The sequence below is a fragment of the Mastigoproctus giganteus genome, chromosome 14, assembly GCF_048544385.1.
Source record: "Mastigoproctus giganteus isolate SK-2022 chromosome 14, ASM4854438v1, whole genome shotgun sequence".
Classification (NCBI taxonomy): domain Eukaryota; kingdom Metazoa; phylum Arthropoda; class Arachnida; order Uropygi; family Thelyphonidae; genus Mastigoproctus; species Mastigoproctus giganteus.
In genome coordinates, this window is record NC_143588.1 from 22,262,632 (window position 1) to 22,287,472 (window position 24,841).

General features: G+C 37.4%; 1 protein-coding gene across 1 annotated transcript in view; it reads left to right on the forward strand.

Annotated features, from left to right (window-relative positions):
• Nucleotides 1–3,794: 3,794 nt before the first annotated feature.
• LOC150075012 (growth arrest-specific protein 2-like) overlaps nucleotides 3,795–24,841 on the forward strand; it is a 195,578-nt gene continuing 174,531 nt past the window's right edge. Inside the window, exon 1 of the mRNA XM_090388717.1 lies at nucleotides 3,795–3,869. Coding sequence (XP_090244843.1) covers nucleotides 3,819–3,869 — 51 coding nt within the window. The 5' untranslated portion in view covers nucleotides 3,795–3,818. The remainder of the gene's footprint in view (nucleotides 3,870–24,841) is intronic.

Sequence of the window (24,841 nt, forward strand, 5' to 3'; positions counted from 1 at the left end):
TCTTTATTTTAAGTGAGTTTTTATATCAGTGCATTCACCATATCCAGTTCTTCTCAAAAATGCCATACATGCTGTATATTCAACTTCGTCATCAAGGCGACATTTGTTGATTATTTTATAAGGAACACTATTTGAAGGGCCTTCCTTATAAAGACATTCACACGTAAGTATTTTCCATGAATTACGAAAAATATTCGACGTTCTTTTATCAATAATTTTAAAAGAGTTCTGCTTTTTTTTTTTTTTTTAAATTTTATTTTAGACCTGAAAACAGTACTATAATAGTACTATAAGTAATGCGTGAGCAAGCGAACATTCAATTCGCATTGCTACTTTACTACTTTATAATGTTAGATATATGATGTTGTTGCTGAAGATGTATTTAATTCAGCAAAACAGACTGAAATACACGAAAAACGAGACGAAACAGCATAGAACTTTTTCGATGACATTGTGACATTAGGGCCAAAATCTGTACAGACATCGAGATTTTGGTCGTAATATCCCAAATTGGGATATTACGAACCATAAGTAAGCAATATTGTTTACTTATGGTTAAATATTGAATTAAATATTGGAAATGATTAATACTAAATTATACTATTTTAATATCTTTTGCATTATATGGTTATCTATTCATTACAAAAAGTTTGGCGGTAAAAATCCTATTGGATTTCATTGTTCTAGGTTCTAATTTTTAACATATTTTTTAGTGTATCTGTAATTTAAAGTAAAAAGGGTTTTTTTATTAAAAATTACACATTTGTTTACAAAGGCCATCCACTGAGATTAGAGATTTTATTTTTTTTATTTATTTATTTTTTGATTCATTAACTCTTGCGTTAACATACTTTTACTATGTAGTAGAGATCTCTCAAAGAAATGAAACTCATCGATGGAGCCTTTTCTTTTTGGCTATCCCATTCGTTTCTATTTCATTCAGTGATTAGAGTTAAATGTTCGTTTTATTCAATTGCAAAAGCTACTATTGTTTTCTTTCTTGTATTATTATTATTGCTCTTATATTATTTCTCCTTGATTGGGGCTTCCACCTCGCGACGGGTATTGCTACCAAATACACAGGGTGGTTGTTGGTATGTCTGATGTTACTGTTGGTCGAGGAACTCTCTGACTATCCTACAAGTCTTCAGGATTGCGACTTTCTGGAGTTCCTTGTAGGTGTTCGCTGGGAGACCTATTGCTGCTAGACTGTTATGTAGGGGTCTTTGGCACCATACCTGTGGTTGACACGATGATCGGGATGGTATCGTTACTTGTTGCATATGCCACATCTCTTTGATCGCCTTTCTTAGGTTCGTGTACTTCCTGATTTCCCCCATGGAAAAAAATATTATTATTATTATTAGTCATATGGTGCAAGGAAGCCTGAGGCTTATGCTGCACCAGCCAAAAATAAAAAAATTCCCGAGTTACCCAGAGAGGGAGAGAGAGAGAGAGAGAGAGTCAGAAGTAGAAAGGAATCACCAAGAAAGAGAAGAATGATGATATCCAGCTCAGGACTCTGGGTGTGCCAAGTACATACTCACAAGATTCACTGTACAAATAAATAAATAAATATAATCGTTATTACACGAAAGTACACACAAATTCCTTCACGGATAAGGAAAACTAGGGGTTTATAAAATACACAAGGCTACTATGCAGAGCTGATTTAATGAACAGGCAGACTAGATGGCAGCGCAAGTCTTCAAAATGGTCTTGTTTATACTCCGGCACGACCACCATCTCAGTGGAGTTTACAATAAATCAATTAAATCTGTGTTGAAATAAAAAAAAATAATAATAGTAAATACATAAATAATAAATTAAAAGCCAAAGTTCCTCCTGGGATCTGCTTCATACCCTTGTAGCACTATTCCTGCTGCTATATCAAATTCATTTCATTTATTGAGAAGAGATAGAATAGCGCACGTGGCATCATCATTGGTGTATTGCACTGTACAGTCAAGGTATATTATCTTTATTGCAATCAATTAAAATAAGTGAAATTTTACATGCATGCCTGATGCTATACCCATAACAGCAAAAATGCTCGGGATCATCATCACTGATGCTACCAGGGGAAGGAACACAAAGATGCATTATGCGCTTCTTCGAAACAGAGAATATTGGTCTTTTATAAACAGCAATATAACACTTCAGCCTCTCATCTTTACGTACACTTTAAGTTATAACTTACAACTTTATATATATATCTTAATAATGAATATAAATTAATAATATTGGTGGAATATTATTAATTTAATTATTTAATCCCAGTTTAAACACTTATCGCATTGGTGCATGGATATCCGCCGAGAAGAAAGCATAGTCAAATTATCACAGGCTGGCCATCATCGCTGGTATATGTCGTTATTAGATGCTTTCCTGACAGACGTTGTTTCAGTAGACAAAAAGGAAGGTAGTCCGACAGGGACAAAGCCTGAAAATTATCAAATCTCTCTCTCTCTCTCTCTCTCTTTCACTCCATTCATGCAGTTTAATCCACTAGTTCCTGATCTGGTACGAGAGGAAGAGAGAGAGAGAGAGAAAGAGAGAGAATCGTTATTTAAATAGTGTTGCTCTTTCCCCTCACTGCCAAAAGGCCAGTTCTTGATTCAATTTTTGGCTCGCAAAATTTTGAGATAAGGAAACAATGCCAGTTCATATGCCTTCGGTAGTAACAAAGGCGCCGATCTTGAGACAGACGGCCTCCCTGGGCTGGCCTGGCTTTCTCCGAGTGGTATCCGGAACTAGGGGATTTGACTTGCTTCCCCCTCCCCAACTCCTCAGCATAAGTAATTATATTTTTGTTATTGGATTTATTGCAATCAACATATTTCCATACATCGTTTCAGAAATCATTGTAATATTTCAACATTGTTGATTTGTGTATTAATTTGCATTAAATATTTTTATCTTTTAACTGTTTGTAATAAAGATAATTCATAATTTATATTTAGATTTTTCTTAAAAAGCTCTTTGAAGTTATTCAGTTTATTCGTATAGGCTAGCTGCTGTGACAGATTCCCCATTATGAAATTATTTTGAAATTATATCTTAACGCATATAAAATAAATAACTGATATATAACAAGGTGGAAAAATAAAAATTAATTAGTTATGCATTTCATTTTCTTTCTGTAATCTTTCTAATTGCAATAATTGAGCATTTATTTAAATAGAGATTCTTTCTTTTCTGAAACAACATTTGATTGTAGCTGGTTACAAGGTTAAATAGCGTTGCACTTTCCCTTCACGGCCAAATTATAATCAATAAGGATCAGTATTTTTCCAGGACGATTATTAATCCTTAATGAAAACTTTTTAAGGATTAACGATCATTCTTATTAATAATAACGGCAACAACATAGATATAATTCAATATAATTCACATAATTTTTTTGCAAACAAAATGTGGTTCAGATTCAATTAGTGATAAGTAATAAGTGATTGAAATGAGAAATCTTCAGTTAATATTAATTTAAAAAATCAATTTTATTCCCCCCCCTCCAAATGAAGAATATTCAAATTAGAATTTCTGTATGTAAATAATATAAATTTTATTAAAATATAGATTTACTTATAAAACTTTACATATAATAATAATGATATTCCCTTATAATAATAATAATTATTATTATTATAAGGGAATCAACTTCACTAAGCGGGATTAGCAGTATGAATTTTACTCTCTGCTGTGAAGGGAATAGTACTATAACTCTGTCCTCATTGGTGCTGTTTGATCATGTGAACAAGAGATGGCGCTGAAATCGTTCATTTCTTTGCAGTAGTGTGGCTTCTGTACAGCTGAAGAGAATGTCTCAGTACTTATCTCGTGTTCAAGCAAAGCAGAGGAGGAGTTTTTCTGTAAGTTAATACTTCGTTTTACCTTGAAACATCATGTGTTAGAAATATTAAAGGCTAGCCTCATTACAAGCTTTGCGAGATGCCATTCAGAAATTAACATAGATCCAATATGGTTCCTAAGAGTTACGTTGACAGCAACTCGCTGTTAAACGCCGGCTACAATTTTGATGGCCGCCGATGGTTATTGTGTTTTCCTTTGACACAAATAAAATCGGTACTGGCCGCGTTGTATTATTTCTAAATGGCTGTGTATCTGCAATAATTACCCCTTGTCTTAAAATATTTTCTTTCCGACATGTGCCTTATTTCCTAAATTTCGTTAAATATGAATTTTGTATTGTATGTATGGAACGAATGCATCGAAGGATGCTGATATCCAAGATTTCATTTATTGTAATTTCAGGAAGCAGATAAAACTAATAAACCATAAATCTTACTTAGAAATTATACAGGTGGAAAGTAATTTACCTGATAAACCGAACTGTTCAGCCTTTTGCGTATAGGTTTAATAATTTAAATAAAAATACGAATATACTTATTCAGTATTGTGTTTACGTAAATTGAATGTGTATTAAGACAGGAAAGGAATATTCCTCTAACATATGTATTCCTCTATATATTCCTCTAAACAATAAATAAGAAAGCAATAAAAGTTATAATAATATTAAGCTAACATAATTCTAGTCAGAGGAAATAAAAACTTCATTAATTTAATATTACCTAACAAGTTTAGAAGAGTAAATGTGAGCAGAATTTGATTCGTGAAAGAACAGTGAAGAAGTAATATCGTGGAAGCATATAATTCATATGTTCAATATTCATTATATTAAATTATATATGGAATTCAGTATATTAAGGGTTACAATATTCAGTATAAGATTCGACTGATATTAGTATAAGATTAAAAAAAAAAAAAAAGGTGGCACAACACCACCTTTCATGAAGTAACTCAAATATGATCATTCCTGTATAAAATGTTTATTAGAAAAATTATGAATTTATATAGTAAAATTTGTTTTGTATATATAGAATCAATCAGATTACTGAAAGGGCCCGATTTTTTTATGAAACCCCAAACCCGAAAGGTATTAGAACCTATAGTCTTACGCCTATAGTTTTTTGCATAGTCTGGTGGTGATATATATAATGTATGATTACGAACACACGTAGACTATGATGAAAATTGCATTACTCATCACTTTTTCTTTGAATACATTTTCGGTTTAAGACAGATTGATAGCATTATCAAGGAATCAGGGTCCGGCTGATTGGTCATTCTCATTCCATAATGATGAAATCTGTCGGAATGGATAAAATTGAATCTTGAGAACCTTATTCGGCTGTTGAAAGACTAGCGATATCAGTAAAAGTTCTCATATGATCAACATCGGAAAGAGCACGAGCCATATGTTTGTATATGCGAAGATGGATTGATGGCATTTTGAAATAATTTTCTCAAAGAGTTTCAATTTCTTAATTATTTCCTTCGATCACTTTCTTAAGAAAGGCGCTTTATGGGCTGCTGCTTGAAAGTCGGTTAAAAGCAAGTTTCGAGCTGAAAAGGAGGTTATCTTCCATAAAAATTCTTCAAACAGCAACTGATTATTAATGGTAACTATTCCATTTTGATAATGACGCAACTTGAAGCATTTTAATCTGTAACCCGTTAAGGCAGATTCTTGTAAAATAACGGAGTTTTTCATTTATTCAGCTTGACTTTTGACAAAACTGGCATTATTGTTTATAAATGAGAGTCCCGATTAGACTATTCCCAATATTTTGCGAGCAGCAAAGATTTCTAATGTCTTTCTGATCGTATCGCTTTCTGAAATCCTGATTGGGTTGGGTTAGTTTAGATCCTGTTAGATAATGCTAGCTCTTCCATTGTATTGAAGAGTTTTTGTCTATGCCCATCTTTGAATGCCGCCATCGTTAACTATTATTTTGTTCTCCTAACTCACAATGTCTGTAAAACGTGTTGAGATATTTCTTTATGCTTTTTGCAATGTGGTGTAGAGCCTTGATAATTGTTATCCATTTCCCCTTTTAACCGATACAGTGCCTTTTATTTGCTATAGAAGTATGAGTACAGTACTTTTTTTTATTGAATTGAATGTTCTAGGTGGACTTCTGACCTGGCTTGATCGCTTGCGGTTCGATACCCGAGAACTTTCGTTTAGCTTCGACAGAGTATCACTCGAGGTTTCTTGTTTGGAGTAAAAAAAAAAAAAAAAAAAAATGCACAAGGTGTTTTCGTGGGTTCTTCTTCTTGACAAGGGCGGAATTGAAAGCCAGAAGAAATGGAGTAATTACCTTCACGCAAAGCATGTTTTGCTTCTTTTTCGTTATCTGTAAACTTTTCCTATGTTTAACCCCCCCCCCCCAAAAAAAAAACATGAAGGCTGGGTCTGCCCATTTTCCTTATGCTGGTATTCCCAAAATATAGTCTCAAATATTCCACCCTCACCCAAATATAGTCTCAGTGCTTTTGTTTCTTGGGGTCTGTCTCTCTCTTGATGTTTGTTTGTTTGTTAGGAGCATTAGCAACTAAGGCCATATTGCTCCGGAATATGCGGTGGTCATTCCCTGACCTTTCCGCATCCTCCGTATGTGGTGGAGGTGACGGGCTCGAACCCCGGTCTAATCAAGAAGCGTGTGCTACGCACTGCTGTCCTTCCCACCTGGCTACGGAGGCGCCTCTCTCTTGATGATCCGCTATTGTCTGGATTCCTCAGGCTTGTTTTCTTTGACATATAGTGTGTTACGCTCTGTAATGTCCACATCGCTCTGTTGAAGATCTGTTAGATTTCTTGCCATCTCATTCTTTTGTATAGTGGAATTTCTTTCATAGTATCCTTTGTCTTGAATACTGATTTCTTTTTTTTTTTCTAACTTGATGCCAACATGTAAAGTTTGTGTCAAGAACAAATAAACCGTATAAAAGAACAAAGTAAATCTTACTTTTTATCTAACAAGATGACAAATTGCTTCGACTCTGTCAAACACGAAAAAAACAAGAGTATTCTCAATTTCTAAAGATTAGCCTTGTATAAAAACTAATAGGCCGTAGCCCTCAGCACATGGCACGGAGAGAAAACTTGACAGCTGCAAGGAGCAGACACGCGATAACCGGTATTCATGCTGGGAAACGACCTGGGCGAAGAGAGATATATCCGCTCATGGCAACACCATTTATGAACACGCAATCGTGATTTCTGAACGGACTCATCAGGAAAATGTAGGTCATTTCATATTATAATGCGCGTATTCTTAAATAGCATTTATTTATTTTTTTAATTGGATGACGAATTCACAGACTATTTACATAAACCACCATAAGACTGCTCTTCGAGTATTGCGTTTGATGAAAGTTGCTAATAATAATAATCTTCGATAAGTTTAAGACTATTAAAATTGATGTCCCAAATGGATAACTTTTCAGTAGCCAGCCATAGGACACACGTAGCCTCCGAATAAGTTGTGCCCAAAAGGTTAATAGACTAGAATAGGGTCTGCAGTTTAATAGGGACCTGGTGTCAAAGGTACAGTCATTCCAACAATGCACTGCCATGAAAGCTGTCACAAAGACAGAAACACGTCCATTGTTCCAATTTAATTTAAAAGTGAAGCTCTCAAAATTCATTTCAAATTCATTTTTGTAAAATAACTGGTAGTTTCCTTTCGCAATTTCATTCTCTGATTTCCAAAAGTTGAATGCTTGACAATCGGTTAGGTTCATTTTGAATTGCTTAGGTTAAATTCAGGTTTCATTTAAAGAAATTACTATAAAACGAATTAAAAACTATTACGGAGTGCAATTAAAAAACTTATATTGTTAGCCCTGTTTATCATTTTTTTTTTTTAAGGAATTCCTTTTTTTGAGTAACTAAACACAGGTTTCCAAATTGGATTTCCTTTCATAAGCAACTAAACACCAGTTTTGAATTGAACTGAAGTTCTTATCTTAGTATAGTGTTGAATTACATTATTAAGCGCACAAGAAAGGATCTGCAGCGTGGAAACTCGCGTATAGTTGCTCGGACACACATACAAAAAAAAAAAAAATAAATAAAATAAATATATATATATATATTTTTTTTTTGTTTATTTTTTTGATTTAGGCCCACTGTTGTTTTGTATATTTATCAATGATATTTATGAAGGTATATATCAGGCATAATGTCGAAGTTTTCAGATGATACAAAGGTTGGCAGGGTTCTTAATGACAGTAATGGCAGTGTGCTACTGCAACAGGATCTAGGAAAGTTGGGCAAATGCGCTTAGCAGTGGCAACTGAAGATTAACAAATGCAAAGAACTGCATATGGATAGAAGTAACCCCAGAGTAACGTACCAACTGTGTGGTACTACACTTAGGGTGGTAGAAAATGAAAAAGACCTGGAAGTAATTGTGCAGTCAGACAGTGGCAGATCCAGAAAAAAATAACAGGAGGGGCACCATTTTGTGCACTAGAATGGCGATCACATTAGCATCAGCGTTGACTACTGTAGTCAGTTGAAAATAGCTGAGACAATGCAAAAATAGATAAAATCCTATATTAACAATGAACATTTTTTTTTCTTTTGTAACTGAAGGGATTTAAACGACTGGTGTATATTTTCCCGAGAAACGACAGGGGGCAGGTGTCCCTACCCTGAATCTGCCACTGCAGTCAGATATGAAGTTTCTTCAATGTAGATAGGCTGCCGGAGCAGGTCATGGGGTTTTGTCAATGATATATAGGAATTTTTCTAGTAGGGAAAAGGAGGCGATTATCCCTTTGTATAAGGCAATGGTGAGGCCACACCTTGAGTACTGCGTACAGATCTGGAGACCTCATTTTAGGAAGGATGCAGAGTTGCTTGAGCGAGTACAGAGAAGGGCAACAAGATTGGTGAAGTGAACGAAGGGGTGGTCTTACCAAGAAAGGCTTAAGTTCTGCAAATTTCAGCATCTGGAGACTAGACACCTGCGAAGTGATCTGACTGAGGTGTATAAGGCCTTGAATGGGTTGAGCAGGCTCAATTCTGATAGGATTCTTTCTCCTGAAGAATCCTATTCTTCAAGAGGAAGAATCAGAAAGAGGCATAAATTCAAATTGAGGAAAGACAGTTATAGAATAGATGTGCAAAAATTTGCCTTTATCCAGCGGGTTGATTGCTGGAATAAACTTCCATCTGTCGTTGTGGAAGTTGATAAATAAATTCAAGGAGGAACTGAACAAACGTTTAGAGGGAATGGATGTGCGAAATGTTTTTTTTTTTTTTTTTGGCTGTTGCTACATAAGCTTGCTTTCTTGCGTCATATGCCTCTACTAATGCTAATGCTAACATGAGTGAGGAAGGAAATAATAAACATTTCGATGTTTCGTAAGTTAATTTTTTGAAATTCATTAAATTTTTAAATTACGAGTAAGTCTTGCCCTTAGAAATTAAACACAGTATAACAACGTGTTTCTTTAATGTACAGTGTGATTATAAAGTAAGCTGACCGATAAAAACACTCCCTATTTCACAAAGGATAAGTCATAGGAGCGTCGAGTGAGGGGAACACAGGCAGGTCAGCTTCCCCAAGCCCAGACATTGGGGGAGAGGAGTGGCGGGATTGAAGTCCATGCTTCCTATAAAGAAAGGTGGGCTCATCCAGTAAGAAGTTTTCGTCAGAACCCGTGCTGGCTCTCGATGCCCTTAGTCATAGTTGGGTGAAATTTCATTGCAATTTTAAAAGACCAGTTGAAAGGAAAATTCCAGTTACCACATCGCTATAGCTTATTAATAACGGACAGATGTATTTTGATACCACTGGAATGCACCTGTAAGCGAAACGAATTTCGCAACACGATGGTGACAGATGAATAGAGAAATGGACATACCAGATTTGTTTTCACCAAAGAGTGCACTGTTGGGATAGCCTTCAGGAAATGCCATAAGATTAGTAGCATATTCGTGATGGAGGCATAGCTATGACCCTATTTTTCCTTAATACAAGGACTAACTAGTAAGTTATTGTGATGCAGAAATATGTCTAAAAAGATCTCGAGAGATTGGATGCTTCAAGATGCTTTACTGGGCCGCCTTCAGAAACAGTTGTCCAGTAGTCAGAAGTACAACATTACTTGGCTTCTGCAGTAGATAGTTACGCCAAAAGAGAAAAAAAGACGAAATTAGAATAATAGCCACAATGAAGATGCGCTTAGATGGTTCTGCGTGTTATTTTATATATATATATATATATATATATGTATTTTTTTTTTTTTTTTTTTGGTCTTCTGAGCAGAATAAACACATCTACAGAAATAACACACACACATCTACAGAAATAACAAAAAAGACTGAAGAAATATGGCAAGATGATGATGCTTCAGTGGCAGTTTAATTTAACTTAAACTTTGATGCCAACTTTCTTGATATTATCCACGAGCAAAAATTACCAGTTAAACTCCCTCAAGGGATGCTATTCCAACCAACCTAATATCATCATAATGGTATATTCCCCTGTTGAGCACGTATCCTTGCCCAGCATTTTTTAAATACTTTTATTTTCAACAAAAGTAATTAAAAATGACAAATTACAAATTTTCAGTTTTTAAAAGTATAGATTAAATAACAAATACCGATTACATACCACTTTACTGCAGTAATACTCATTATTCCAGTAAGGTGAATAATTGTGGTAATAGACGACTTTATTCTCCTTTATTATTATAATTATTATTAAAATCAGTTTATTTCCCAAGAAACCTTGGGTCACCCCGGAACACATGTACATATTGTACATGTGTTCCTCGCACTTTAGTTTGTAAATATTCACACCCTTCTGGCACACCTTTCCCGGTCACACACACATGTACAATATACAAAGAGTACATGCGTGCTCGACCCAAGACATTTCCAGGATTAAATATTCAAAATATACAATTGCATGAAGACAAAACAAAGTCATTGTGAAATACAAATAGGCAAGTTAAAAAAAAAAAAACAGTCAGTCATGTCCAGGAGCAGGTGAATATTATAGATTCATTATCTGGTAGCAGTTTTTGAGCATTTCCTTCCTGTAGAGCTTGTCTTCACAGAACCTATCAGGGTGGATCCTAAATTTATTGAAGATCCGAAGACAATTGGCTGGAAACATGTTCCTTAGGGAATCAGTGCTTGACAGCGTAAGACGCAGAGGGAGACAGGAGTCGGGGTGCTCCCCTCTTGCCCGAGATTAATGTGGATACCGATGGAGCATCAGTTCGCCCCGTTAGAGCCCGTACAAGCGTGAGGACATTTTTTGTCATGATGATTTGCCTGTAGCATCGATCTGGAGATAGTTAGGGGGTGGCCTACCACCCTGTTCATCCATCTAAGCAACCAGTACTCTAAACTGAGATACTTGTAAAGGTATGAGGCAGGGGCAAGATGACCAAATTTCTGATGCATAGAGAGGGATCGGCATAATACACCTCAGGATGTGCCGAACAAGCAGCGCTGACTGATGCACACCAACGAGCTCCTGACGCACTGCCCAAAGAGCCGCGTATGTCTTCTGCCTCATCCTGACAAAGTGAGGCTGAAAGGTGACCCCAACATCATAGGTGAGGCCAAGGTCAGTGTAAAGTGTGTTTAGGGTCAAACGGCACCAGGGGTTTCCCCCATCTCCGCGTTGCTTTCATTGTGAGTGAACCAGTTCGCTGGGAAATGCCAGAGATTTAAAAGTGTATGGATATTGTATATGTGTAATGTCATGTACCGTTGTTCATCTGGTCGTTTAGCCGCTGGACCCCTACTGAGGCCCAACGTTGCCCCACTTTCGCTCCGTGGAGGCAGACCAGGAAACACCAGTAGACTAAGATTTACTCTGGCAGGTCCTGCCGCTTAATTTCCTGAGATTTCGGCGGCTAGGACCTATAAAAAAAAAAAAAAAAAAAAAGAGGAAAAGAAAGTTAAAAAATAAACTAAGATATATATATATATATATATTTTTTTTTGGTAAATTCTATGGGGAATAACGCTAAATTTTTGAAACGCCGAGTGTATGGGCGAAAAACGTAATTTGGAGATGATTAAATCAATTCCGATGTGTAGGGCATTCGCTTGCGTATGTGCAGGTAGAGTGGGTGGGGAGACTGAAGTCTGGGGGGAAAAGACAGAAGTATGGAGTCGAGAGAGGAGGCAACTCCAAGTCACAGTGGGGCATGCCCATGCCCCACCAGAAGGGAAAGTGGGAATGGCGAGAAGGGGATGAGACAGTAAGACCGTCTCTCCCCCCCACCGGGGGATATGGGTATTAAAGATGAAGGAGGCTAGGGTGCCCTCTTCAAGTCGCCAAATGGCGTTTGGCAGCTGTGCTGCGTTAAGTCTCTTTTCTTCATGAGGTATGAGGTATGAGGTATTGAGGGTCTAGCGGCTCCTGGGATTTCTCCCATCTCCGCGAATGTTCTATGTATCGGTGACAGTACCCTGTCAAAGCCAGAGATTTAGAAGTGTGTGGGTCATGAGTAGTGTTATATGTTGTGCCCATTGTTTCTCCGGCTTATTGGCCGCCAGGCCCCTAATGGGACCAGACGTTGCCCATACCTCGCCACGTGGAGGCTAGCCGGGTGTTACCATTGAGTCAATTGTACTCTGGCAGGTCCTGCCACTTACTTTCCTGGGATTTTAGTGGCTAGGACCTAAAATAAAATTGGAACGACCGCGGTTGATTTTAAATCACTTACATTAAAGCACTAATATGGGGTTTGACGCTGAAAGCCTGTTTCTAAAGTGCCTAAAAGGTTGGGCGAAAATTTTTGGTGTATTTTAAATTTGGACGTGTAGGGCTATACGCTGTGCAAGAAAAAGTGCTGGGAGGGGAGAGTGAAGGCTGGGGGGTGAAATAGGAAGAAGAGGGTCGACTACTAAACTACCCTCGTATTTAGAGATCACGCAAATTAATGTAAAGAATCATATTTATACAATGCCGGTAACAGAATGATATTTATTAGTTATAGGAAAGGCAGAAATTAGTTCAATGATGAATTAATTGCACAACAATCATCCTCTCAGTACAACATGATGCTGTATTCGGTCTTCTTTTCTTCAATGGGAGGTCACTTTTTGCACCGGCTTCCCACTAAAAAAGATTTGGATATCATTTTTGACTCTCTTCTTGGTTATCGGCAGTTGCGCTGATTTGTAAGGGCGCAGATGCAGCCCAATTGTTGCAAGATAATTTTCCAAGCTCATCCAAGATAATTTTCCAAGATAATTTTCTATCTGCCTAGAAGCTTGTTGAGTGATATCATGAATCTGATGATTATGATCTGAGCTAACTTAGAACGTCAGATCGTCGGCGTAAGAGATAAAGTTAGGATTCTGAGCTAGGAAAGGCTCCAAAACTGCTGCAAACAGGATAGCTAGCTGACAGCACGCTTCCTTGCGGGATGACTCTTGAGACGGCAATAGTTACCTGGAAGTCGTTGTGGGTCACAGACAGGTGTCTAGGAAGTAAAATTGACTTCAAAATTTGAAGTAAGGTATCTGCCAGACGGAAGTAGTGTTTCAGAATGGTAAAAAGAGCTGGGAGGTGTATTCTGTCATAAGCCGATTTAATGTCCAGGAATATGATATCAATCTGTGATTTGCTGTTAAGGGTCCGCTGAATTCTGAAGAGGGTATCAAGAAGATTGGTAGTTCTCGATCTCATGTGCAGAACGGTATGCAGGTACTCAGACCTGTGTACAAAGCAGTGCTGGGCAATTGCTAGCTGAATTACTTTTTCAAAAATTTTGAGTGAAGAACAACTGATGGAGGTTGGTCGCAGGTCTTTAGGAGATTGGTCGCAGGTTTTTAGGAGATTTGGGGTTTCTTGATCTTTGGAATGGGCTTGACGTGGTAAGTTCTCCAAATTGAAGGAACTGTTCCAGATTGCAGGATTTGTCTGAAAAGATGAAGGAGAAGGTCAACTATATATGAGCTGCAAATTTTGATAATAAAGAGTGGGAAACCATCCGATTTCAACACCTTCTCCCCGACCGCTAATCCTATGATTCCCTATGTGTTTGTAAGGGGTGTTAAAAGGGGTGAGATCAAGCTTTAACCATGATCCGCCGTTAACCATGTTTCTGTAAGGCAGATGACATCAAACTCATTAAGAAATAGAAGCGTCTGGAGACAATGAAACTTGTTTTTTAGGCTGCGTACATTCTGCATAAACCAAAGAATCTCTCCTTCGTGTGAACTTGGTAGCATGTTATCCTTTTGTAGTTATGGCTGCTTATCTCGACTGGGTCCGTTGTAGGCGATCGATCTGCTCCTCTCTTGGAACGGCTTTGTGAGGGTGCCTACGGGCCAGCAGCTAGAATCGAAGACTACATAGTAGTCTTGGATTCTAGGGCAGGAGATGATAAAGGAAGAATAGGTCGGATGTCTAGTTTTGATAGCCTTTGCGTCTAAGTTGATCCTAAGCTCTTGGGCAAAGAGTGCCCTGATACTTTCCGCTTTTGTTGCTGGTCCCAGTCTGGAAACAAAAATTCTCTCCCGGGTCTGGATAAACGAAATATTATATATCTCCTCAAGTCTCCTCAACAGAGGGACCGAGGTAGGTTCGGTTGGAACCGACCTATTAGGCTCCTAGGATGGAATTCTGTTCCCTGTGTTTTCACAGTCAAACGCTTTGGGCGCAAGCCATTTGTGGGTTATGCCTGGGAAATTGCACATGAGAGTTAAATTAATCAGAGAGACAGAATGCATCCCCTTGAGTGTGGATCCAGTCCTCCCTGTTTTGATGTGGGGTTTCTCTCATCTCCATCATGTAACAGTGATGAGTCTGGCTCAGAACCTGGCTACCAGGCTTCTCCTGATGTCTTCTGCAAGGTTGGTACAGGTTAGATTCACCATGAATCATGCACTTATCCTGGGTAAAAGGACTGTCAGCCTGGAAGGTCGGACTGTGCTCATGGGGGCCGGTGTGCGGGGGAGAGGATCCAAAGGGTTCAACACCACAGCCGGGGCTACAATATGTTGAGTTGTTCTGTCTGCAAAAAAGAGGCGAACTGTGCAAATTTTTGAGATCTGTTGTTCCTTGCTGGACACGCCCAATTTATGTTGGGGGTCTTGGAAGTACATCATCTGCTCCCGAAGTTCCAGATGGTTCATCACTGACGTCTGACTAGAGGGAAAACAGCATTCACTAATAAATATTTTGAGATCTCTGAGTTGTTTTTCTTTTTTGTTATGTAGATTTATGATCATGCAAGGTGCAGCCCAGCATTCCTTTTCTCACAGTTGCATGTTTACGGGTATGCATAGGCGCACTAGACGCTTGCTTAGGGATACCCGCTATTTGAGCCCTTCAAAGTTTAATTTTTTTTTTTCAGAACTTTATTAACCCATCAGTGCAGATAAAAAAAAAAAAATAATACAGAAATAAATTAACAGCATATAAAGTGTCGTACTATTTGCAACGGTTACAGTGTCATTGAAATGTCAATCAGCCACACCTCTACACGATTTTAGCGAAGTCCCTGTGTGTTTATCATCGGCAAATTTGAATTGTCAACGTAACGAGAAAGTAATTTAAGAATATATACAGGGTATACCAAAAAGAGTCAAATAACTTTACTGGTAATTAAATAATGAAGTTTGGGTAATAGCATGCACTTTAAATAAAAAGCAATATACAGTACTTCTCTATTGGATCAGTGCATTTTATTGGGAGTACGTAGTACAATGCCGATCGTAGCGAAGTGCCTCAGCAATGTGAGATCGATGCACTATGTTCTAAGATTCCTCTGGGTTCTGCGTAATCATGAATATATCTAATTTAAGTAAATAAAGAAACTTATTATTATTATTATTATTATTATTATTATACGATATATGGATATCTTTATTTGTATGAAAAATATAAATTATAATTGTCAGATTTCTTTTGGTCTGATTTTATTGAAATTTGGAAAAGCTTGACAAATATCTCTCTAAAGAGAAAAATATAAAATTTCATGGAAACCCATCTACAGGAAGTCCAGTTATTACATACAGACGGATAAAGAAATGGTAATTTCCGGATTTCTATTGGTTCTATTTTAAAGAAATTTGAATTGGCTCGACAAATCTTTATAAAAGTGCTAAACATAGCATTTTTATAAAAATCCATCCACTGGGAGTCGAGTTATTGTATGCGGGCTGACAGGCAGACTTGGCGTGAAGACAATAGGCGCTTTACGCATATATGCGTAAAGCGCCTATTGTATCTTTCTTGTTTCTCTTCCGTATAGCAAATAAATAATACGTATTAATATCTCACGTTAATTATTTTTATTTACGACCTTCAGCGAAATCTAGTTTGTTTCATGTCCAAAAAACTAATAAGGAAATCAGTGATAAATTACTTCGACGTTCATTGCATCATTTTCGATCTAGATATGTTTCAATTAATTCCTTATAGAAAAACTTTTTCAGTTTGCTGTGAAATTATTCATGTCAAAACCTTTGGAAATAGCGATACCATTCAGCTTTCTGAAATGCATTTCAATACATATGATAGTGTGGATTTTTTTTTTTTGTCCTCTTGTTTGTTCACAATACAGATAATTTTTGATCAACTGATCCAATATCACTAAACTTTAATTCCAGATTCCGACATTATTTTTCATATTTAGAGAAAAAATCCTTTTAAAATTGTGTCGCCCTTAGTTGCACTATCATCGCAGAAACTGCATGTACGTGCAAGAGATGGCTTCCAAGAACTTCCGCAGTGTTATTCTGTTTCTGCAGGCATCACATGTAAGATGGACAGAGAGCATGTGCGGATTGAGGAAGAATTCATCTAGTACACTAATGGAAAATTGTTGAACTTATTGCATGTGTGGTTTCTTCTTCTTAAGTGTGCATAATGAAAGTTCGGTCTTCCATTCCACCCCTCTTCAATCGTTTTTTCTGTCAGTAGTACGCTTGTCAGAGAAGTGCGATAATGGACAGAATGACAAAGCATCCATTGTTAGAAGGCTTATCATGATTGGTCCATCACTTCATAGCATTCAATGCTCTCTACACTTTAACACATGTTGGGATATGGAAATTTTTGTGGAAGACCGGCCGCACTAGAATGGGATACTATTGTATGGTTTTGTGTTGTGATGCTTCAGTTATGCACTTGCTTCAGGATTTCTTTGTTACTCGCTGTATTCTCAGCTCACGAGGACAGTCAACTCGACACTGTCGGGATGGACAGTTCTCGCATCTTCTGTGATCTACACTAAAATATGTGTGCAGGTTTGATCCAAGTCGACCAAGATACCGCTTTCGTACTGGCCAAAAAAAGCTTCCACTGCATTTAAATGAAATATATATATAATTTTTTTTCTGTGTATACCCCTAGACGGCCATATAGGGTTATAGTAGTTTACAAGATAGTTAATACAAGAAGAATACCTTATTTAGAAGTTACGTAGGCTCGAATCACGGCTAACTTAAACATGTGTGCTACTGTACTCTCGCGCTAACCACTTGATTACGTTAAGCCTTTTTCAAAAGATCAGATGTCTATCAGCATAATCTTCGATCGAGGACAGGAGGACTTCTCATTTGTAAGAGATTTCCTCCGTCTCAGACCGACTGAATTCCCTAGAAAGACTGTTTTCACTTGATATTTGCAGTTATCAGCCAGGCTCCTTTTATTTTTTTTCCTTTTCCTTTGACGATATATTGACGACTCATACCACCCAGTGTCATGATCTTCCTCTGAAATGATTGTCGTGATGAAGTGAAGGGTGACGAGAGGGGAAATGAAGCACCAACAGACTCTATGTCGCCCTAACGCAAAATGTATTTCTTTTCTTGCTTTTCAGGCATTTTTGACTTACATAAAAAAATAATAAGAAAGTATTAAACCTAAACTTAACATTTAACATTCAACAAATCCAACACAATCCGCAAAAAAGGAAGGCTAGCAAAGAAAAACCTCTGTGAATCAGCCCTCCATGCATATAGAGAGGGTTCATGATTCTTAGGCAGACAGTGGTCATACCGGACGACGCCGACGCCCATTGATTAATAAATTTGCAATTGTAAGAGACGCTACACATACAAAGCATGAACAAAGCAAAACATATTAGCACGTTTTTCTGTATTAAATATCCGCATGTCATGAATAGATAAAGTGCCATATTTAGAACTGTGGCTGAAAAGCAGCCCATAACAAAATTGCTCTACATTACATGGAACACTGAAGAAATGCTTCGTGATACATTAAAAAGTCTTTCCATTTATGCATTCATTTCATCACACTACAGAGTAGAGAGTTGGACAGACAACTTGAATAGTCGAGACCCGCTAATTTTCGTAAAATCGGACAAATACTAATAATTTATTGTAATTTTTCCTTGTAGAGGATCTGCGATCTCATTATGGATTTAAAATAAACTTTTTTGAAAAGGGGTAATATAGGTTATTTTTGGAAATTTTAAAGGAATATTAAATTTTAGGAATATTATATATTTTATTTTAAGGCAGAAGAATACTCTTACCTGGGGGTTTTCTTCAGGAACGGCTGCATCCGGGTGAGGTGTAATTCAGAAGGTGTTGAAATTGCAATGTTTAAAAACAGAACAAATTAGATATTTCGGATATAACCACCTTACTAAATATACTTTATCAGCGAATTATTTCACCCATGAAGGAGATTTTTAACAACAAGTATATGGGGTACCAATGGGCGGTTCCATAAGTAGACATCTCTCCGAATTTGGAGGACATCATCTCCCTTTGTGCCTACAATTACTCCCCCATGTAAGGATTTAGGACAAAAGCTGGGTTTTTCCTTCGTCCTCCTTCGATATAATTGCAATTTCCAGTGATTCTTTGGTGCCTCCGTAGCCAGGTGGGCAGGAGCAGCAGCGCGTAGCACACGCTTCTTGATTAGACCGGGGTTCGAGCCCGTCGCCACCAAATACGGAGGATGCGGAAAGGTCAGGAAATGACCACCGCATATAAATAAATAAATTTTCTGTTTATACTCCGGGACGACCAAATGATCAGAGGAGTTCACAAGATAGACAGAATACAAGAAACAGCACCGTATTCAGTAGTCACGGGCTTGAACCCCGGTCACTCAAGGCACGTGTACTTATGCACCCGCGCGCCTGACCACTAGGCTGCGGCATCCCGGAGCAATATGGCCTTAGTTGCTAGTGCTCCAAATAACAAACCAGTGATTCTTTTTTATTTTAACACTTATAACTCAAACGGATATATGCGGATTCGGATTTTAATCCAATTGGAGGGAAACCATCCGACATTTAGAACGGTTTCTTCCACTTTGGCAGAAGAAAAACCGGATATTTTTTGTCAAGCAACTTCACCGGAGTCTGTTTAATTCCGTCATAATGAGAAGAAAATCCAAAAATGTTTCTGTCCTTTCTAATCCAGCTTGACTCAATCCCGTGGTTTTCAGTTCCGGGTCGAAACCGTCGTCGGAAAAGTCAGAAGCGAAAGTCTTAAGGTGTAACTCCTCAGGATGGTAGTTAAAACGTAACTTATGTCAAAGATCACTATGAGGTCATGATGTTTTGCAACTCTTCATCATTTTGCCATCATGCACAGGCTGCAGGACGTTCGGACTAGGCTTCACTCTCTTCAGTAAGACCATTCAAGTGGACTTGTCTTCAGACCAAAGAATTTGAAATAATTTCCTATTTCTCTGAGACTGTTTTAAATGTATCGATGTATCGTGAAAGTTATTGGATGGATAGTTTTACTGATGTTAACATTCTTAAATCGTCCGCGTACGATATTATATCGGTCTGATATATATCTGATATGGCTGGACACCAGTAGTGAGCGTAATGTTCCTGTTGGCAGTTAGTAACTGCGGTGTTATAAAACAGTAATTAAAAATGCGGCGTTATAAAACAGTAAGTAATTAAAAATTAAAAAGAGCAGTGTTTTTCAACCATTTCTCGGCAACGGAACCCTTTTTCGAACTTTTTTCACGGAACTCCAATATATTCAAAAATAGCATTGTTGTAGAAATTAAATATTAAAAAAAATCAATAACAAAACAGTTGAGGAACCCTTTAAATAAAGGTTCATTTCTGCTTAACCCTGGAGTTCTTTGGAGAATCCCAGGGTTCTTCAGAACGTACTTTAAAATCTACTGTTATAGAAGGACTGGGGATGTTTCAGGAGTGTTGGAATACTAACACTGCCAAAAGCCACCCTCAAATCCAGTTAGGTTATCACTACTTCATACTTTTTGAATGCTGTGATGATTTGATTAGTTGTCATTTGAAGGTTGCTAGTTCATTGATCTCTTGTATTGCGCAATATATGTGCAAGTGTCTGCAGCCGTAGCCTAGTGGTCAGGCGCGCGGGTGCATAAGTAGACGTGCCTTGAGTGACCGGGGTTCAAATCCGTGACTGCTGAATACGGTGCTGTTTCTTGTATTCTGTCTATCTCGTGAACTCCTCTGACCGTTTGGTCGTCCCGGAGTATAAACAGGAAATTTATAACTATTCAGGGTTTTAAAGTAATTTTTTTGCCTAACAATTTGAGAAAACGTGACGACCGAAAGACTGGTCTTAAATGCTTAGTTCAAGGGAGAGTAGTCATCTTTGACAGCGATCTTATAGTGTACACATTCCAAACAGTGGCGAAGATTCTCCACGAAGTATGACATTAAATATTATGAGTCGATAATGAACGGGCCCAGGCACATAATCATGAACTGGGGGATTTCGTCCACCCCAAAGTACTCGTTGCAGACATATTATTAATTGCTGTAATAATTGTAGTAATCGACTGTTATTTTAGTGAGAATTTCCTGTGTACTCCATCGGTAGGAACGCTATTCTCGACGTAAGGATTAAGATTAAGGTCTCTTCCTACAAACTTTGCGATGAAGTTCATCCATTCCTCAGAATCAATATGCTGTGAAAACTGTAATCGCAGCATATTGATTTCCCCATCTGTAATGAGAATTGGGAACATTCCTCATACAAGAGTGCATCCCCCTACGTTAATTGCCATTAGTAAGGCGGATGGAGTTGCCCTCGGGCTAGGGTATGCCACCAGGCTTATAATTTTTCTAGCTTTTATGAAGCATTTTCTTTAGTTTGAGGTGCTCATTAACGAGCAGTTGTCCACCATCCTCTAGACCTTTCTTAAATAGTAATTTTCTTAAAGACTATATACACTGCCCTACCATTAATATCCGGACACCCCTCCATGAATGGGGAAACAGGTCCTGTCATGCAACACGTCACAAAATCTGCTATAAATATGCACACTGGGCTTCGAACAGACAAAATTGCAAAAGTGGGCATGCAATATGACATCAGAATTAACAGACTTCCAACGTGGAATGATAGTAGGATGCCACATAAGCAAGCGTTCTGTACGAGATATCGCAGTCACTCTGGGGATCCCTTGGTCAACGGTTAGTGACGTCATATGCAAATGGAAGAGGAATAGGACTGAATCTGCCAAAAAACTACCTGGTTAATCCCGAAAACTAACAGAACGGGACAAGAGAATTCTGCGAAGAACTGTGCGCGCAAATCGTAATTTGCCATTGTCTCAAGTCGCGCAAACCCTCTGTGAGAGTATTGGGACTAATGTCAGCACTAGTACAATTCGGCGTCTAGTATTTGTCACCTCAACAAATACTAGACGCCGATTAACACGGCGTAAGGAGTGCGAATCCTGGACTGTAGAGTACTGGAAAACAGTCCTATGGACAGACGAGTCGAGGTTCGCACTCTACCAGTCTGATAGCCGTTCCTGGCTGTGGCGAATGCCAGGGGAACAGTTCCTTCCTGATTGTATCCTCCCGACAATTAAGTTTGTGGAGGCAGTGTCATGGTATGGGGCTGCTTTTCATGGTTTGGCTTGGGCCCATTAGTCGTTATCGACAAAACCATGAATGCTGTGCAGTACCAGGACAGCCTGGAAAATTATGCACTTCCAACATTATGGCAGTACTTCGGAGAAGGCGCCCATACCTGTATCAGCAAGACAACGCGCCATGCCATACTTCTCGGGTCGTAACAGAGTGGTTTGAGGAGATGGGTGTGGGAAAGTTGGATTGGCCAGCCGAGAGTTTTGATATGAACCCTATCGAGCATCTTTGGGATGTATTGGATCGTCATATACGTGCACGTCGTGATCGCCCAAAGAACAAGGTCGAACTGGTGGCTGCTTTAAAGGCCGAGTGGAGGAACATATCACCTGACAATTAAAAAAAAAAAGCTGGTTGAGAATATGCCGCGAAGATTCAAGGCCGTCATAAAAGCCAAAGGGTTCAGCAAAAAATATTAAATGACGCAATAAAACCTCTTTTTTTTGTCTAAAGGCAAGTGTCCGGATATTAATGGTAGGGTAGTGTATTTAGAGGCTGAAGCAAGTCCTGGTTCAGCATCGCAAAATTTCAGTACTTATAGCGGAATGGATATAGTATCTTCGATGCATTTGTTTGCATCCAGATGTTCTTGGTCTCATGATAACCTTGATATGTACGTTTCGCGCAACGTTGACGTCTCGGGTAGGGAGTGCGGAGAAGAATGACTATTGGTATATGATCGGAATTGTAGCTTCTGGTGTGACGTACGGCGGTACAATGGATTTAAGGTCTAAAAGGTCATCCCATCCTATAGGGAAGTCATTAATTTGGTTTCTACTAATTGCAGAGAAACTACTTAACATTCTTGTCTGGATATTGACTAGCTGAAGTTGGGGAGGAGAGTTAAAATCTCCACTGATCAAGTGGACTACTGATGGGTGGAAGTTATATAGGATGCAAGTTAGTATTGGCATTTGGTCCTCAAACTAAAGCATTTTTATCTTCTAACAGTGTAGCATATATTTCTTAGTACGTTATTGGACGGAAAGGTGGTGGTGCTGCTGACGGAAAGGTAGCAGAATGCGTAATTGTTCTCAAATTTGATTTTAGCTCGCTAATCATTCTTTCTTTCAGTGTTAATTACTTTTTTTTTCTAATATTACGTGACTGAATATCAGAATTATTAACAGCTTAGTTTATACAAATTAACGATTTCTGAAATTATTCTGAAGTTATATTCTCGGTTCTCTGTTTTCTCTGTTTGCGCATGTGGAACTTCAGGAGCTCGCTTTATTGTTGTCCATTTACTAAATACATTGATCATGAATTCTTACTAATTTCCTTTATTAATGACAGCAGGAATGAAATACGTGTTGTCTTTTATTATTATTATTTTTTTTAATCCAGAAGGAAATATGTAAAGTACTTTACGACAGCATTAGCAGCATTCTACGATCTGAGGTGTGTTTAATTTATTAAATCGCAGAAGATCTGTGAAATACGTCGTGTTGAATTTCAGTTTTCATTAAAAATTCAGGAATAAATAAGTAAAGTACATTACAAAAAGTTGGGTAGCGATGTGAGAAACAATTATTTTGTAAGAAGATAATTAGTTTTTTTTTCCCCTTCTATTATATTTTTATTAAAGAAAAATCTAATTAGAAATAAAAATCGAATTACAGGTCTTAAAATAAACTTACAGTTAAGATCTAGACTTCACAAGTAGATACATATAGTGAAAATTCATCTCAGACTACTTATCTTTTGCTTATTAAAGAGCAGTTGTTCACCATCCTCATAGTGTCCAAATTTTTTTCCATACAGGGGCAAAATTTAAAGTTAGATTTGTTTCGCCTGCCGCACTGAGTGATTCGAGAAAAATGTGTGTTACTTTTTCCACATATTGTTACATGTAAAAGGAAGTTTGTATTTTCATGTTAGCGTTTTTTATTTTCAGGCTATATATAAAAAATGCAAATTCCCAACACTTTTATGTGCAACAAATCTGTCAGTGATTTATTTTTTACATTTTATTTAAATTATAAAAATATTACTTACTTTTGTTTAAAAAAAAAATACCTTACTTTTTGCTTTTAAATGCTCACTTTAGAAAATTTAGCAAATAAAAATTTGTACGTGGAAAGGATCACTGCTTTTCAATAATTAGATGAATAAATAAATATAATGATACATCTAAAATTGAAAATATTCGAAAATTTTATTAAGTACAATACACAATAACATTTACTGAACAAAACTTAACATTTAATGAGGTAATTGAGGCTGGATATTTTTAGATAATCATTCAAAATTTGGTTGAAAATTTATGACGCCAATTCTCAATACAAAATGAAGATACTCATCTAGTATTCTGTTTCTTTTTAAATATTTATTTGATTTCATGCGTGAAAAAATTTGCTCGCAGACATATGTTGATCTGAACAAAGTAGCGATTTTCATAGCATTTTGTTTTATTAGTGGAAAATCTTCAGATGTGAGAGCTTTGTAGAATTCAATTAGTTTATTTTTGCAGTCCATATATAGCAATACCCCGCATAGCACTGATAATTGGTACCGAAACTGTTCCGTGTTATATGAAACCGTGCTGATTGAGTTATAATGATAATGGATTTTAATTGAATGCGTATCAGAGAAACAGTCTATAAACAAATTATAATAAATCTATAACAAAATATGCTTGATAGCCAATTAAAAATATTTGAAATAAAAAATATTGCAAAAATTTTATTAATGAAAAGGTAACATCATGAGAGATGCGAAAAAAGCTTTATTGTTTATTTAGGTATTTCAATAGGTGGTGAAAAAAGTCTGATGAAATCGTCTCTTCTTTTTCTCGGCGTACAAGTCTTTGTAGCATCCCATCTTGTAAAATTTGCCGTATCTTGATACTACGTTCAACATTCAGATCTCCATTCATAATCGCCTCGCAGGCCATGTAAACCTCCCAAAGAACTTTCTCCAATTCTTCTGTTGAAAATTCTTTTGGTGCTACTTCAGTGTTATCCACTTCACAATTGTTTTCCTCTTTTTCATAAGCAGTTCGCTCGTCAATTTCAAGGAGAGTTGCATCTAAGTCAGGGGTGGGTAACAGCCGGCCCGCGACGATGTTGAATCCGGCCCCCTCGGTAAATGCATAAATATAGAAAAT